Here is a 17801-nt window from a genome sequence, read left to right as displayed (position 1 = left end):
GGCACATAGTAAGGGTTAGATAAGTATTGACTGCTGCTGCTGCTGCCGCTGTTGTTGTTGTTATTATTATTATTATTTTCAACTTTTCTTGACTATTTTCAAATGGGCTGGCAGAGGCTGCCATCACTGTAAGCCAGGCCGTCTGATTTATGACCTGGTAACATCATCATCTTTTAGCGAGTTTCCTTGCTTCTGGTCTTACTGTCTTCCTCACACCACCCATGGAGTGATCACCCTACGACATAGCTCTGGTGTTTTCACTTCCCTGATTAAGGACAATTTTTAGCACTCCCCCACCCTTTGCTGGGCTGGGGGTGTGTCTGTACTCACCACTCCTCCAGAACAGGACTCTCTGATGTAACTGTTTTTTTTTTTTCTTTAAAAAAAAATTATTCCAGCAATTTTATTTATTTTTTAAAAATTAATTAATTAATTTTTGGCTGCGTTGGGTCTTCGTTGCTGTGTGCGGGCTTTCTCTAGTTGTAGCAAATGGGGTCTACTCTTTGTTGTGGTGTGCGGGCTTCTCACTGTGGTGGCTTCTTTTGTTGTGGAGCACGGGCTTCAGTAGCTGTGACACACAGGCTCAATAGTTGTGGCACACGGGCTTAGTTGCTCCGTGGCGTGTGGTATCTTCCTGGGCCAGGGCCCAAACCTGTGTCCCCTGCATTGGCAGGTGGATTCTTAACCAGTGCGCCACCAGGGAAGTCCTTCCAGCAATTTTGTTGTATAATTAGTGAACAAGTTAACATGAAATTGCACTATGAGACTTTTTTCTTTTTCTTTTTTTCTCCCCGCCACCACCCCACCACCCTATCCCCTTTGGTAACCATGAGTATGTTTTCCATGTCCGTGAATCTGTTTCTGTTTTGTAAATAAGTTCATTTGTATCATTTTTTTAGATTCCACATATAAGTGGTATCATATATTCGTCTTTCTCTTTCTGGCTTACTTAGTGTTATAATCTCTAGATCCATCCATGTTGCTGCAACTGGCATTATTTCATTCTTTTTATGGCTGAGTAGTATTCCATTGTATATATGTACCACATCTTCTTTGTCCATTCATCTGTCGATGGACACTTAGGATGCTTCCCTGTCTTGGCAATTGTAAGTAGTGCTTCTATGAACAGAGTGGGTGCATGTATCTTTTCAAATTAGAGTTTTGTCTGGGTGTATGCCCAGGAGTAGGATTGCTGGATCATATGGCAACTCTATTTTTAGTTTTTTTAAGAGGCTCCGTACTGTTCTCCAAAGTGGCTGCACCAGTTTACATTCCCACCAACAGTGTAGGAGGTTTTGCTTTTTTTCCACACCCTCTCCAGCATTTATTATTTGTAGACTTTTTTTTTTTTGTGGTACGTGGGCCTCTCACTGTTGTGGCCTCTCCCGTTGCGGAGCACAGGCTCTGGACACGCAGGCTCAGCGGCCATGGCTCACAGGCCTAGCTGCTCCACGGCATGTGGGATCTTCCCGGACTGGGACACTAACCCGTGTCCCCTGCATCAGCAGGCGGACTCTCAACCACTGTGCCACCAGGGAAGCCCTGTAGACTTTAATGATGGCCATTCTGACTGGTGTGAGGTGATACCTCATTGTAGTTTTGGTTTTCATTTCTCTAATAATTAGCGATATTGAGCATCTTTTCATGTGCCCGTTGGCCATCTGTATGTCTTCTTTGGAGAAATGTCTATTTAGGTCTTCTGCCTATTTTTTGATTGGGTTGTTTGTTTTTTTGATATTAAACTGTATGAGCTGTTTGTATATTTTGGAAATTAATCCCTTGTCAGTCAGTTTTATTTTGTTTATGGTTTCCTTTGCTGTGCAAAAGCTTTAAGTTTAATTTGGTCCCACTTGTTTATTTTTGTTTTTATTTCCATTACTCTAGGAGATGGAGCTAAAAAAATATTGTGGTGATTTATGTCAAAGAGTGTTCTGCCTCTGTTTTCCTCTAGGAGTTTTATAGTATCTGGTCTTATATTTAGGTCTTTAATCCATTTTGAGTTTATTTTTGTATATGGTGTTAGAGAATGTTCTAATTTCATTCTTTTACATGTAGCTGTCCAGTTTTCCCAGTACCACTTATTGAAGAGACTATCTTTTCTATATTGTATATTCTTGCCTCCTTTGTCATAGATTAATTAATTGCCCATAAGTGTGTGGGTTTATTTCTGGGCTTTCTATCCTGTTCTATATGTCTGTTTTGTGACAGTACCATACTCTTTTGATTACTGTAGCTTTGTAGTATAGTCTGCAGTCAGGGAGTGTGATTCCTCCAGCTTTGTTCTTCTTTCTCAAGATTGTTTTGCCTATTTGGGGTCTTTTGTGTTTCCATACAAATTAAAAAACTTTTTTGCTCTAATTCTGTGAAAAATGCCATTGGCAATTTGATAGGGATTGCATTGAATCTGTAGATTGCCTTGGGTTGTATGGTCATTTTAACAATATTGATTCTTCCAGTCCAAGAATGCGGTATATCTTTCCATCTGTTTGTATTGTCTTCAGTTTCTTTCATCAGCGTCTTACAGTTTTCAGAGTACAGGTTTTTTTCCTCCTTAGGTAGAATTATTCCCAGGTATTTTATTCTTTTTGATGCATGATATAACCATTTTGCTGCTGCTCTTTTTAATCCATCATTTTAGCATTCATTACACTACCTCTAGTTTTATAATAATGAATATTTTGTCAGTCTATTTTAAACTGTCATTTGAATTTTTAACCCTGGATTTCAGCGATCCCTTAGAGTTAGGGAAGATACCGAGCTTGGATGAGAGAGACAGTTTTTGGTTTGTCTCCATGGGTGTTTTTGAGGAAAACTTGCATTTGGGAATGTGGCACTTGATGAAATCCCTCGGGTAGGGAGATTCTTGCAGAGTACAAAGGACATAGTAGAGGCATTTGGGCAATGGCAGCAAATATCAAAAGGTTTCATACCTACTTCACACCTACTTCCTGACACTAGAAAACAAACCATAAACCTTTCAGCTGTGGCCAGTGGAGCATCCGCTGCCACCAGCAACATAGCCACCCAGAACCCCAAGTCACGTGCGGCAGAGATGCAAAAGCTGGCCAGAGGAATTTCCTGTTCAAACACAGCCACAATCAACTCATTCTTTCCCCTTTGATTTGTATTCACTGTTCATGCTTAGCTGCTTGTGATTGGCACCCTGTTGGCAAGTTGAGTTGAAATATTCGGAAAAGTAGAATAAGCAGTCAAATTGGTCATCACATGTCCACAGTATCCAGAATGGCCAGGTCAAAAACATACTTTGCCAGGCCAAGGTGGCCATGTGGGAAGACACGGAGTTAGCATCTCCCCACAACTAGGGCACCTGCCGGCCGCTGGTGGGGGACTCTGACGCCCAAGGAGATGGGAGGAAGCCCAAAGTGAACTGGTAGGATGTAGGGGGACTGAGGGGGCAGGAGAAGTGGAGGCCAGATAGGATCGGCGCCCCTGAGGCTGGGGAGATCAGGAGAGGCAGGCAGGAGGGGCCCTCTGGGAGAGGAGTGGAGGGCGTTTGCCCCACCCACTCGAGCTCAGGAAGCCTACTGGGCTCCCAGGTGAGGTCCCCTGCCCTCTGAGACCAGGGGTGAGGGGCACGCCTGGGCTCCTTCTGTTCCTTGAGCCTAAGCTCCACCCCCACAGCCCCCAGGGCCTTTTCCAGCCCTGTGGGTCCTGAGCATTGCCCCTGCCCACCACACAAACCTCACCCTTGCTTAAGCCCCGCCCTCCACAGTCAAGGCCTCCCCCCTTTTTTTCTTTCTCTTTTCTCTCCTCCTCTTTTTTACTGTTGTGGTACTGATGTACCTTCTGGTTGTTGATTCATCTATATTTTAATTTTTCTATTTTTCCTAACATATATGTTAGTTTCCTAGTCTAATTTTATTTTTTACTTTGTTACTGCTGTGATTTTTGCCACCCCAGGTGGCTTGTGGGATCTTGATTCACAAACCTGGGGCTGGGCCAAAACTCCTGCGGTGGGAGCTCTGAGTCCAAACCACTGGACTAATAGAGAACCTCAAACCCCAGGGAATATTCATAGGAGTGAGGTCTCACAGAGTTCCTCATCTCAGCACCAAGACCCAGCTCTATCCAATAGCCTACAAACCCCAGTGTTAGAAACCTCAGGCCTAACAACCAGTAAGACAAGAACACAATCCCACTCATTAAAAAAAAAAGAGAGAGAGATGGCAAACAAACATGTCACAGATGAAGGAGCAAGGTAAAAACCTACAAGACCAAATAAATGAAGAGGAGATAGGCAATCCACCTGAAAAAGAATTCAGAGTAATGATAGTAAAAATGATCCAGAATCTCGGAAATAGAATGGAGGCACAGATTGAGAAAATACAAGATATGTTTAACAGAAATCGAGAAGAACTAAAGAACAAACAAACAGAGATGAACAACACAATAACTGAAATGAAAAATACACTAGAAGGAATCAATAACAGAATAACTGAGGCAGAAGAACGAATAAGTGAGCTGGAAGACAAAATGGTGGAAATAACTGTGAGGAGCAGAATACAGAAAAAAGAATGAAAAGAATGGAAGACAATCTCAGAGACCACTGGGACAACACTAAATGCACCAACATTCAAATTATAGGAGTCCCAGAAAAAGAAGAGAAAAAAGAAAGGGTCTGAGAAAATATTTGAAGAGATTATAGTCGAAAACTTCCCTAACGTGGGAAAGGAAATAGTCACCCAAGTCCATGAAGCACAGAGAGTCCCATACAGGATAAACCCTAGGAAAAACACACCAAGACACATATTAATCAAATTAACAAAAATTAAATTCAAAGAAAAAATATTAAAAGGAGCAAGGGAAAAACAAAAAATAACATACAAAGGAATCCCCATAAGGTTATCAGCTGGTTTTTCAGGGAAAACTCTGCAGGCCAGAAGGGAGTGGCAGGATATACTTAAAGTGATGAAAGAGAAGAACCTACAACCAAGATTACTCTACCCAGCAAGGATCTCATTCAGATTTGATAGAGAAGTCAAAAGCTTTTCAGACAAACAAAAGCTAAGAGAATTCAGCACCACCAAACCAGGTTTACAACAAATGCTAAAGGAACTTCTCTAAGTGGGAAACACAAGAGAAGGAAAAGACCCACAAAAACAAACCCAAAACAATTAAGAAAATGGTAATAGGAACATACATATTGATAATAACCTTGAATGTAAATGGATTAAATGCCCCAACCAAAAGACACAGACTGGCTGAATGGATACAAAAAAAAAAAAGACCTATATATATGCTGTCTACAAGAGACCCACTTCAGACCTAGGGACACATACAGACTGAAAGTGAAGGGATAGAAAAAGATATTCCATGCAAATGGAAATCAAAAGAAAGCCAGAGTAGCAATACTTTTATCAGATAAAATAGACTTTAAAATAAAGACTGTTACAGGAGATAAGGAGGGACACTACATAATGATCAAAGGATCAATCCAAGAAGAAGATATAACAATTATAAATGTTTATGCACCCAGCATAGGAATCAATACATAAGGCAAATGCTAACAACCATGAAAGGAGAAATCAACAGTAACACAATAATAGTAGGGGACTTTAACACCCCACTTACACCAATGGACAGATCATCCAAACAGAAAATAAATAAGGAAACACAAGCTTTAAATGACACAATAGACCAGACAGATCTAATTGATATTTATAGAACATTCCACCCGAAAGTGGCAGAATACACTTTCTTCTCAAGGGCAAATGGAACATTCTCCAGGATAGATCACATCTTGGGTCACAAATCAAGCCTTGGAAAATTTAAGAAAATTGAAATTATATCAAGCATCTTTTCTGACCACAATGCTGTGAGACTGGAAATCAATTACAGGAAAAAAAACGTAAAAAACACAAACACATGGAGGCTAAACAGTGCACTACTAAATAACCAGATATCACTGAAGAAATCAAAGAAGAAATATAAAAGTATATAGAAACAAATGACAATGAAAACACGATGACCTAAAACCTGTGGGATGCAGCAAGAGCAGTTCTAAGAGGGAAGTTTATAGCAATACAGTCTTACCTCAAGAAACAAGAAAAATCTCAAATAAACAATCTAAATCTACACTTAAAACAACTAGAGAAAGAAGAACAAAGAAAACCCAAAGACAGTAGAAGGAAAGAAATCATAAAGATCAGAGCAGAAATAAATGAAATAGAAACAAAGAAAACAATAGCAAAGATCAATAAAACTAAAAGCTGGTTCTTTGAGAAGATAAACAAAATTGATAAATCCTTAGCCAGACTCATCAAGAAAAAAAGAGAGAAGACGCAAATCAATAAAATTAGGAATGAAAAAGGAGAAATCACAACTGACACTGCGGAAATACAAAGGATTATAAGAGACTACAACAAACAACTATATGCCAATAGAATGGACAACCACAAAGAAATGGACAGATTCTTGGAAAGGTACAATTTTCCAAGACTGAACCGGGAAGAATTAGAAAATATAAACAGACCTGTCACAAGTAATGAAATTGAAACCATAATTAAAAATCTTCCAGCAAACGAAAGTCCAGGACCAGATGGCTTCACAGGCGAATTCTATCAAACATTTAGAGAAGAGCTAGCACCCATCCTTCTCAAATTCTTCCAAAAAATTGCAGAGGGAGAAACACTCCCAAATTCATTCTACAAAGCCATCATCGCCCTGATACCCAAACCAGAAAAAGATATCACAAGAAAAGAAAATTATAGACCAATATCCCTGAAAAACATAGATGCAAAAATCCTGAACAACATACTAGCAAACAGGATCCAACAGCACATTAAAAGGATCATACACCATGATTAACTGGGATTTATCCCAGGGATGCAAGGATTCTTCAATATATGCAAATCAATCAATGTGATATACCACATTAATAAATTAAGGAATAAAAACCATGTGATCATCTCAATAGATGCAGAAAAAGCTTTTGACAAAATTCAAAACCCGTTTATGATAAAAACTCTCCAGAAAATGGTCATAGAGGGAACCTACCTCAACATAACAAACGCCATATGTGACAGACCCACAGCAATCATTGTACTCAATGGTGAAAAACTAAAAGCATTTCCACTAAGATCAGGAACAAGACAAGGATGTCCACTCTCGCCACTCTTATTCAACATAGTTTTGGAAGTCCTAGCCACAGCAATCAGAGAAAAAAAAAGAAATAAAAGGAATACAAATTGGAAAAGAAAAAGTAAAACTTGTTGCTGTTGACATGATACTATACATAGAAAATCCTAAAGATGCCACCAGAAAACTGCTAGAACTAATCAATGAATTTGGTAAGGTTGCAGGATACAAAATTAATGCACAGAAATCTCTGGCATCCCTATACACCAACAGCGAAAAATCAGAAAGAGAAATTAAGGAAACACTCCCATTTACCACTGCAACAAAAAGAATAAAATACCTAGGAATAAACCTGCCTAAGGAGGTGAAAGACTTGTACTCAGAAAACTATAAGACACTGATGAAAGAAATCAAAGATGACATAAACAGATGGAGAAATATACCATGTTCTTGGATTGGAAGAATCAATATTGTGAAAATGACTATACTACCCAAAGCAATCTACAGATTCAGTGCAATCCCTATCAAAGTACCAATGGCATTCTTCACAGAATTAGAACAAAAAATTTTACAATTTATATGGAAACACAAAAGACCCCGAATAGCCAAAGCAATCCTGAGAAAGAAAAACGGACCTGGAGGAATCAGGCTCCCTGACTTCAAATTGTACCACAAAGCTACAGTAATCAAGACAGTATGGTACTGGAACAAAAACAGAAATATAGATCAATGGTACAAGGTAGAATGCTCAGAGATAAACCCACACACATATGGGCACCTAATTTACGACAAAGGAGGCAAAGACATACAATGGAGAAAAGATAGCCTCTTCAATAAGTGGTGCTGGGGAAACTGGACAGCTACATGTAAAAGAATGAAATTAGAACACTCCCTAACACCATACACAAAAATAAACTCCAAATGGATTAAAGACTTAAATGTAACACCAGGCACTATAAAACTCTTAGAGGAAAACATAGGGAAAACACTCTTTGACATAAACCACAGCAAGATCTTTTTTGATCCACCTCCTAGAGTAACGGAAATAAAAACAAAAATAAACAAATGGGACTTAATAAACAAATGGGACTTAATAAAACTTAAAAGCTTTTTCACAGCAAAGGAAACCATAAACAAGACAAAAAGACAGCCCTCAGAATGGGAGAAAATATTTGCCAATGAAACAACAGACAAAGAATTAATCTCCAAAATATACAAACAGCTCATGGAGCTCAATATCAAAAAAACCACACAATCCAGTTAAAAAATGGGCAGAAGACCTAAATTGACATTTCACCAAGGAAGACATACAGATGGCCAAGAGGCACATGAAAAGATGCTCAACATCACTAATTGTTAGAGAAATGCAAGTCAAAACTACAATGAGGTATCACCTCATGCCGGTCAGGATGGCCATCATCAAAAAATCTAGAAACAATAAATGCTGGAAAGGGTGTGGTGAAAGGCAAGCCTCCTGCACTGTTGGTGGGAATGTAAATTGATACAACCACTATGGAAAACAGTATGGAGTCTCCTTAAAAATATAAAAATAGAACTACCGTATGACCCAGCAATCCCACTACTGGGCATCTACCCTGAGAAAACCATAAATCAAAAAGACACATGCGCCCCAGTGTTCATTGCAGCACTGTTTACAATAGCCAGGACATGGAAGCAACCTAAGTGTCCATCGACAGATGAATGGATAAAGAAGATGTGGCACATATATACAATGGAATATTACTGAGCCATAAAAAGAAACAAAATTGAGTTATCTGTAGTGAGGTGGATGGACCTAGAGTCTGTCATACAGAGTGAAGTTAAGTCAGAAAGAGAAAAACAAATACTGTTTGCGAACGTATATATATATGGAATCTAAAAAAAAAAAAAAAGATACTGATGAACCTAGTTGCCGGGCAGGAATAAAGAGGTAGACATAGAAAATGGACTTGAGGACATGGGGTGGGAGGGAGAAGCTGGGGCGAAGTGAGAGTAGCATCGCCCCAATGTATAATAGTTGGCTGGTGGGAAGCAGCAGCATAGCACAGGGAGATCAGCTGGGTGCTTTGCGATGACCTAGAGGGGTGGGATAGGGAGGATGGGATGGAGGCTCAAGAGGGAGGGGATATGGGGACATGTGTATGCATATGGCTGATTTGTATTGTTGTGCAACAGAAACTAGCACCGTATTGTGAAGCAAGTATACGCCAATAAACATCTATTAAAAAAAAAAAAAACTTTGCCAAATGGGAAGTTTCCATCTCTCTCTCACCTTCCAGCCTTGTACAAGGCAACACTTGCCTGCATTTCTGCCAAACTGCTGCTCCCTTAAGCATCCCTGTGTGTTCCTACCTCCAGGCCACTGCTCGTGCATTCTTTTGCTTCTGGAGCCTCTCCAGCCCCATTTCTGCTGGTTGAAATCCTTCAAGACTCGTTTCTATGACCACCTCTTCCTGGTTCCTCCTTCCCATAATGGAGTTTGTTCTCTCCTTCCAGAGCACTCTCATAGTGTTTCTGACCCTTCCTTGCCTTAGCCAGCCTTTCCCATGGCTCAACCAGGTTGAACAAATTGGGGTGTACATTGGGTACCTGGCTCCTCACCCACACAGACCAACTCTGGACCCAGGATGGGCCCTTGGCAAACTTCTGTTCAAGGACCAATCACATCCTCCTGGCCCTGCTCTTGGGGCTTTGTGGGAATGTCTCCTGGGGTTGCCATGAGCAGATTTTTTTTTTTAATTAGCAAAATTATTGGAAATACATGATTAAAATTGTCCTACAAGATTATGCATTGTGTATGTGTGTATGCATGTGAATGTATGTATGTGTATATGTGTATGTGCATATAAACTGTTAATAATTTTTTAAAAGATAAAATCATGACTCATACAAGTATAAATGAATACTTGTCAAATATTTTATTTAACTCATTAATTAGTATGAGAACCAGTAAGATATTACAACTGTATTCCAAGAGAACTGAGATTACTACACTTTTATGGTCAGGTAAAGAAGGCTGACATAATCTTTTTTTTTTTTTTTTTTTTTTTGCGGTACGCGAGCCTCTCACTGTTGTGGCCTCTCCCGTTGCGGAGCACAGGCTCCGGACACGCAGGCTCAGCGACCATGGCTCACGGGCCCAGCCGCTCCGCGGCATGTGGGATCCTCCCGGACCGGGGCACAAACCCGTGTCCCCTGCATCGGCAGGCGGACTCTCAACCACTGCGCCACCAGGGAATAATCTTTAAAATGGATAGAAAATTAGTCAGTTTTCCCAGGGTGATGATCAGTGGGATTCCATGAGACATCATATGCCTTTATATGGACTGGAATTATTTGCATTACTACGTTTTCTACAGGTTAACATCTATCTGTACAGAGTTTAAAATAGCCTTAGTCAAAGACAGATATGGACAGCTAGCCAGGACACTTACTAAATTTCAAAGTCATAGTTTTCTCTTATGTTACTTGTAACAGTCTCCATTGCATCTAATATTTTACATTAGATATATGACTTTGTAGTTTATTTTTCAGAAACCAATAGTTTGTATCTAAAGAGGTAAAAATTACTTTTTTTAAAGCACCCTAGTTTCATTCCATACTCAGTCTGTTGAATCCATTGGTCCATAGATTATCCGCAGCACTAAAAATTCTTTCCATACCAACAGTAGACACTGGAATCAAAATAGAATTTTGAGCCAGTTTTAACGTATTTGAAGCAACAGGTTCTTCATTGAAAAGCGTTTCCACGTATCAAGAAATGTTATTTTGTTGAAAAACATTTCTATGTATCAAGAAATGTTATTCTCTCAAGGCAAGGGAACAAGATACCAACGTCCTCATAAAGTAGATTTGGAGGGCCTTATTTTTTTCTTCTATGGAGACAGCTTCCTGTTTTGAACTATTTACCAGAAGAAGGGAATTTTTCATCATTAGTCAAGTATGAGTGCCACATACAGGCTCTCAGAGCATAAGGGAAATTTCCAAAAGCAACCTGCTTCTTCAGGTATTTGACCAAGATTTGTGATCTTCGTGACATTTGACCCTGTGGTTTATGGGTTCCATTTATCCCTTGCAGCTGATACTTGCCACCATGAAAATTATTTAAAATCAATATTCAGGGATTTTATTTTTACCTTGTAATTTTAGTTCACTTTGCATATGTGGTTTTGCCCCTTTCTCAATCCTAATATATATTTTTGCATTTTGCCTTACTTAATAGAGATTTTACCTATTTTATTGTGATTTTTATAAAATTTAGTTCTTGGGTTTAGTTATCATGTCTATAGGTTAGGTGTTTAGTTATATATATATATTTTTTAAAAAACATAATTCCTAATTTTATCTATTAATCAATTTCTCTTACTCCTGCTCCCCCACTCCGCCCAGTTTTCCTAGTTTCTTGAGTTGAATGTTAAGTTCATTTATATTCACATTGTTTAATTATATAAGAGTTAAAAACCATGCGTTTTTCCTCTCAGTACAGTTTTGGCCTCATCACATAGTTTAACGTATAGTCATCTATACGTTCTATATGTTTATGGTTTGTAAATAGTCCATTACCTTGGCTTTTATTTCTTCTTTTACCCAAGAATTATTGGAGTGTTCAAAAATTTCCAAGGAGTTGAATTTTTAAATTGTCATTGTTAGTTTTCTCATTCTTTTGTTCAACAGATCTTTAGGCAGTGTTTTCTCTGTGTCAGGAACCATACCAGTTGCACGGAATAGTGGAGTGAATACAACCAGCATGGTCACCACCTTCATGGGAGTCTTCATTTGCTGAGGGAACCACAGATATAATCATACAGATGATCACAATCGTGATAAATATTATGGAAGGGAAATCTCAGGGTGGCCCAATACTTCTAAACTTTACTAGAAGTGAAGTTGCCTGTTGTATTTAGTGAACTTTTCCTTAATTTTATTTCCTTACCTCTTTTCCTGAACATGAATGCTTTTAGTATCTGTTTGACTTAGGTAGGCAGATAATTTGTTTTCTTGCATGTAGTTCTGATGGTTTCTTCCATGTAGTTCTGATGGTTTCTTCCTGAGGCTTCCTATAAACTCTAAAATCTAAAGGACCCTCAATTCACATGAGGTTTTCAGTTTATGGCTCTACTTGTAATAAAAATTTAAAACATGTAAAAGTTGGGCTTCCCTGGTGGCACAGTGGTTGAGAGTCCACCTGCCGATGCAGGGGACACGGGTTCGTGCCCCGGTCTGGGAAGATCCCACAGGCCGCGGAGCGGCTGGGCCCGTGAGCCATGGCCGCTGAGCCTGCGCGTCCGGAGCCTGTGCTCCACAACGGGAGAGGCCACAACAGTGAGAGGCCCGCGTACCACAAAAAAACAAAAAAAAACCATGTACAAGTAAATGCTGTTATATTTTGAATAAACAAATCCTATATTTAAAAAATTAAAAGAATTTTTCCAGCATAATACATGCACATGAATTTTAAAAATCACTAAGTACTGAAAGTCTTAGTGAAACAACTAACACTCATTGCTCTGTCTCTCCATACCCCATTCATTCCCCCAGAGGCAGACACTCAGAGTTATTTAATGGTTTCTTCTGGTAATTTCTGCCATGTTTCCATCAATGAGTTTTTGCTACAATTTCTTGATCCACTCACTTTAGACAGTATGTGGTGACTTCTTCGTATGATGGATGTTGGTTTAGTTTTCCTGAACCACCTTTCCTCCTTCTTCAAAAACGCTCATGTTACTATGGTTAAATCTCTTTTATTAAATGAGTATTCATGTTTTAATTATTAGGAATGTGCAACTATGGTTCTCTGTATAGTCAAGTGGTTAACTACGAATAACATGTCTTTTCTGGAATACTCTTTTGTTTCCCCGGCATTTCTAAATCTCTCTCTCTCTTTTTTTTTTTCATTAATTTACTTATTTTTGGCTGCATTGGGTCTTCGTTGCTGCGCGTGGGCTTTCTCTAGTTGCGGAGAGTGGGGTCTACTCTTTGTTGCAGTGCGCAGGCTTCTCACTACAGTGGCTGGTCTTGTTGCAGAGCACGGGCTCTAGGCACGTAGGCTTCAGTAGTTGCGGCTCGCGGGCTCTAGAGCACAGGCTCAGTAGTTGTGGCGCACGGGCTTAGTTGCTCCGCGGCATGTGGGATCTTCCCGGACCAGGGTTTGAACCCGTGTCCCTTGCATTGGCAGGCGTATTCTTAACCACTGCGCCACCGGGGAAGTTCCTCTAAATCTCTTTTAAGGAAAAATTCTTACTCTAGCTACCACTTATCTACCATATATTTTATATGTATATGTAAATACACACATAAACATATATAATATCTTACCAGATTTTTATATATTGTATATAAAATCTTTATTTCATTTAATTTTATTTTTATTATACATAATAAATATATCCACCCCCCCCCCCCCCCACAAATGTGCTGTTCTGTCAGGTTTTCTATCAAGACTTCTCTTTCTCTGGAGACATCTCTTCTGGGCTTGATAGATGTAGACCAGTCATTCTTGAGTCTTGCTGTTTATCTGTCATCTCCCTTTACTACTGCTGGACTGGGTCCACTGTTTCCTATATCCCATATCTTCCTGGACTTGGTTTATTCTTTTCATTTTGCTGGGGGAAGTTCTCAAGTAGTATTCAAATGCTTGCATGGGAGATAGATGTTCTGAGCTTTTTTTCATGTCTTCTAGCATGCTGTGCATTCCTATTGAGGAATCTGATGCCATCCTGGATCTCGCTTGTGGGCACATAATGGAGTCGATGAGTGTAGTTAACCAGTCCCAGCCCTTCTGAATGTGTGTGTGAGTGTGTGTGGGTAGGGATGGAGGGTGGGTAGGAAGTATGTGTGTAGAGAAAAGGTTAACAGAAAGAGGTGTGGCCTGGAGGAGCCTGGTTTTAAATTTAGGAAGCATGCAAATGTGGCTGCCTTTGGTTGTCCCACTCCACTAAAGAACCCCAGTTGTTGGTTTGAGGTCAATCTTCAGGGTGGTTTTTAGGGACATCCTCCAGGGCTCGAATCATGTTGGCCTGGTAATGTCTATGTCGGGACACAGATGTCCTGCTGATCAGCTCTGTGGTGCCATGCATAGGAGCACTTGACAGGCTAGGCAGATAGGCCAAACATGCCAGGGGACAAGGGCAATCCCTCAGCTGGGTCCAGAGACCCAGTGGAGGGAGCACTGGGCCCCAGGATGGCTCAGCTGCAGTGTGTGTGAGGATAACACAGGGATTTGTCTGACTGCTGGATGAACATGGTGGCTGCCAAAGGATTCGGTGGGGTTCTAGGTTTCATTAATAAAGAGATGACCTGCCAGCCAAGGGGGTGAGGGGCCTGCTCAACTTTACAATGGGGAAATTCACAACTAGAGTATCTGGTTCTCATCTGGGTATAGGTAGTTCATTTAGTGAATTCCTTATCCTTAAATGTTCATTTCAAATGCCTTTCTCTATACAGCTTTCCTTGACGCTTCCCTCGCCCATAATTTACTTGTTGTTTGTCTGGGTTCTCGGTCTCTATTTACTTACTTACCATGTTGCTATAATATACATTTTTCTCCTCTATTGAATCAAGTTCCCCAAAGATACTCTGACAAGTCACTTAATCCTTGTGATTATTAACCTGAAATAGTGGCAGTAACCCTGGCTCCATTTTCGTCCCTGGGCTTTGTAAAGACCAGATGAGTTGTATGTTACGGTACTTTACAAACAACAAATGGGAGATGGAGTGATTTCCTGTCCATTTGTTAATGTGATGAATAACAGCCTTAAATTAGCAAGCCAGTTAGGCAGCCGTCATCCCTAGCATCTGTGTAGCATCCCCACCCTGATGTGTCCTGAATTTCTCAATGGGAAAAAAAAAAAAAAACAGCTTGCTATTTACTCTCCAACTTCATCACTGGGACCTTCCTTTCGGGTTTTTCTTTTGCCTCTCCTCTCTGAAGTCCTTAAGCTGTCACTGCTCAGCTGGGCTGCACCCTCTGTGCACTCCAGAGGCTGCACCCCCTGTGACTCCAGAGGCTGAGGATCAAGGAATTGGCTGATGCAGCCTGAGTTCGCTGATGCACCAGGCATGGCCTTGGTTTGGAATTTGCAGACCTGGGTCCCAGGAACCCAAAGGGGCTATTTCAGTACAAAAGGCCAGCTTCCCCTGGTGCTGGACAGTCACTGTTCTACTTCTCTCTGCTGTGTGATGGAGCTATTGACCACTGGCCTATCTCAGTCTGACTGATGTGACAGGGCTGCTGGTCCCGGTCCTTGCACAGACCATGGGGTCTCAACACCACACTTGACCAAGGATGCTCCTGGCCTAGGGTCCACACCTCCATTTATTCTCCTGGGCTCCGCCATGGATCTCAGATCCCAGAGGCACTGGCCCTGGAAGCTAAACTTGGGGGTGCCCAACATCAGTCACATGCTGTGCCAAAGCCAGCCCTCTCTGGCTGATCCTTCCCCACATTCTCTTTTTCAAGCTTGCTCTCAGCCTAGACTCCTTTTCTTAAAGCCATTTTATTCAAGGAGACTTATTGCCATTTCCTGGCACTGGGCCTTGACTTGGGACCTGCAGGATGACCACAGCATGAGTCCTTAGCGTCAAGTCTGGAGAACCAGGATTCAGTTTCTATTTCTTTCTTCCAAGAAGCCTCCTTATGAACACTGAGCCATCCCTTCCCTGGTGACCAGCTTTACATTCCAGAGATCTCAGTCATGAAGGCTCTTACTTCTCTAATCTCTGGGCTGTGGGTGCCTGCTCATCCTGTATTTGCATAACTAAATCACCCCTTAGATGACTGCATATGGAAAAGAAGTTTGGCTTATTTTGAGTAGAACACCGTACCCAGTGTAAATATGACACAGTCATAGACCACAGGGAATCTGGAGGAGATAGACCAGATTGGAGAGATGGCCTGGCTATGTGTACAGCATACGCAGGTGAAGCGTATGAGATCTTCCAGGGCCTTTAGCAATGGCAGAGATGTTGAGGAGAGAGCAAGAAGCTCTCTGTGGACACAGGGAGAGAGACCTGATGTGACTGTGAAATAGCTCTAGGTGACCTTGAGCAATTTGCTTTACTCCCTGAGCTCCTTGCTGTTGTAGGGTCTATGCGCCGTGAAGGTGGGTGCTATGCAGGGGATTCTGGCATCATCTAGAACAAGGGACTAGGTAACTTTGGAGGGTATCTTCCAAGTGTGAGACTATGAAAAATGACAAAGTCGAGGCTATGAAACACTCCATCTCTACATGAAACAGCACCTTAAAATCCTTAGTTGTGCCCAGGATTCTGCACATCATAGACGTGTCATTTGGGACATTTCCTTTTAGTTTTCATCTGCAGTTATCCTTTCTCTTTTGCTTCTTCCAGTTTATTTCTCTTCTCTCTCATACTCTGTTTTTTTCTCACTCCAGCTGTTGAATAGAAAAGACAAGACCACCTTTGAGAAATTGGACTACCTGATGTCTAAAGAAGATAATTACAAGCGGACTCGGGAATATATCCGAAGCCTGAAGATGGTTCCCAGTATTCCCTATCTAGGTAGGAGTCTGAATTGGATTATTATTTTTTAAGAAACCTGCTCACTGCCAGATAAGATGTTTTTACAATTTCTAGTTGAGAAATTTCCATGAAGCAGCATGGTCCATGGATAAAGAGGTGATTGGTTGGCTCCTTGGGTTAGAACAGGCTATTGATACTTCCTAATGATGGGAATTTCCTGATGAGGGTCTTGAAACAAGGGATATTCTGCTGCTAATACAAATGATCTGTGAATCCCAAGCCTCCCCAGCCTGCAGCTCAGAAGGGTCACAGGACTCTTACTGGTTTATCCACATCTTCTTGAACTGGGGGAACTCAGGCCCAAACCCCCTCTTCTGATTCTCTGGACATTATTAATATATAAGATTTGTTCCAACAGAATTATTGTAATGATTATTGATTTTACTGATACGAAAATAATACATGTTCATTGCAAGGAACTTGGAAGAGAAGAAAATTAGTAGCATTTGCTTTCCTACCTAGAGATAATCCCTGTTTTGCTTCATATCTTTTCATTCGTTTGGATGCATATAGAATCTGTATGTTTACTCTGTCGTGAACATTTAATGTATTACCTGCATTTCTATACTATGTCTCAGTCCCATCACATGGATTTGTGCAACTGGGATCTCTCTAATATTGACATTTGTCTATACATTTTTGCTATTAAAATTTTGCAGTGGGCATCCCTGTTGCAAAAATCACCTATATAGTTAGGAATCTTACCTTGTAATAAATTCCTGGAAGTGTGATTACTGGGTCAAAACTTTGCAAAATTGTGTGCCTTTTCATGTATACTTCAAAACACTCTCCGGAGAGGTTGTAACAACTTATATTTTCATTAGAAGGGGACGAAATTGCCTATTTTCCCCATGTGCACAAATGCTGTGTATTTTCATGTGCTTTTTTTTTTTTCTTTTCCTTTCTTTTTTTTTTCCTTTGCCGGTTTGACGGGTGAAAAATATTTCTTGTGGTTTGGTTTTTCACAGTTACGGTAATTTTATGAAAATTTTCTATCTCTTTATGATATAAAATAGTATTAAGAACAAGGGAAATAAAGGTTTTATGGAAGTGACTCCTAGTATTTTCAGAAATCTAGTTAAGTTTTTTGAGATACATTTTTGACAACTTTTAACTGTCCTCTATGAGCATTGTGTATTTAATTTTCTAATTCTTTTAAATCT

The 17801-nt window shown here is 40.4% G+C and overlaps 1 protein-coding gene across 1 annotated transcript in view; it reads left to right on the top strand.

Moving 5' to 3' along the window:
- Window positions 1-17801, top strand: part of RALGPS1 (Ral GEF with PH domain and SH3 binding motif 1) — a gene marked incomplete at its 3' end in the record, with an annotated part of 264029 nt that overhangs the window by 102499 nt on the left and 143729 nt on the right. The window contains exon 8 of the mRNA XM_082842036.1: window positions 16491-16617. Within this exon, the coding sequence (XP_082698162.1) occupies window positions 16491-16617 (127 nt within the window). The remainder of the gene's footprint in view (window positions 1-16490; window positions 16618-17801) is intronic.

Source organism: Leucopleurus acutus (assembly GCF_964270905.1).
Source record: "Leucopleurus acutus genome assembly, chromosome: 7".
Taxonomy (NCBI): domain Eukaryota; kingdom Metazoa; phylum Chordata; class Mammalia; order Artiodactyla; family Delphinidae; genus Leucopleurus; species Leucopleurus acutus.
Note: the sequence above shows the minus strand (reverse complement) of the source record. Positions and strands in the feature narration are given on the sequence as shown.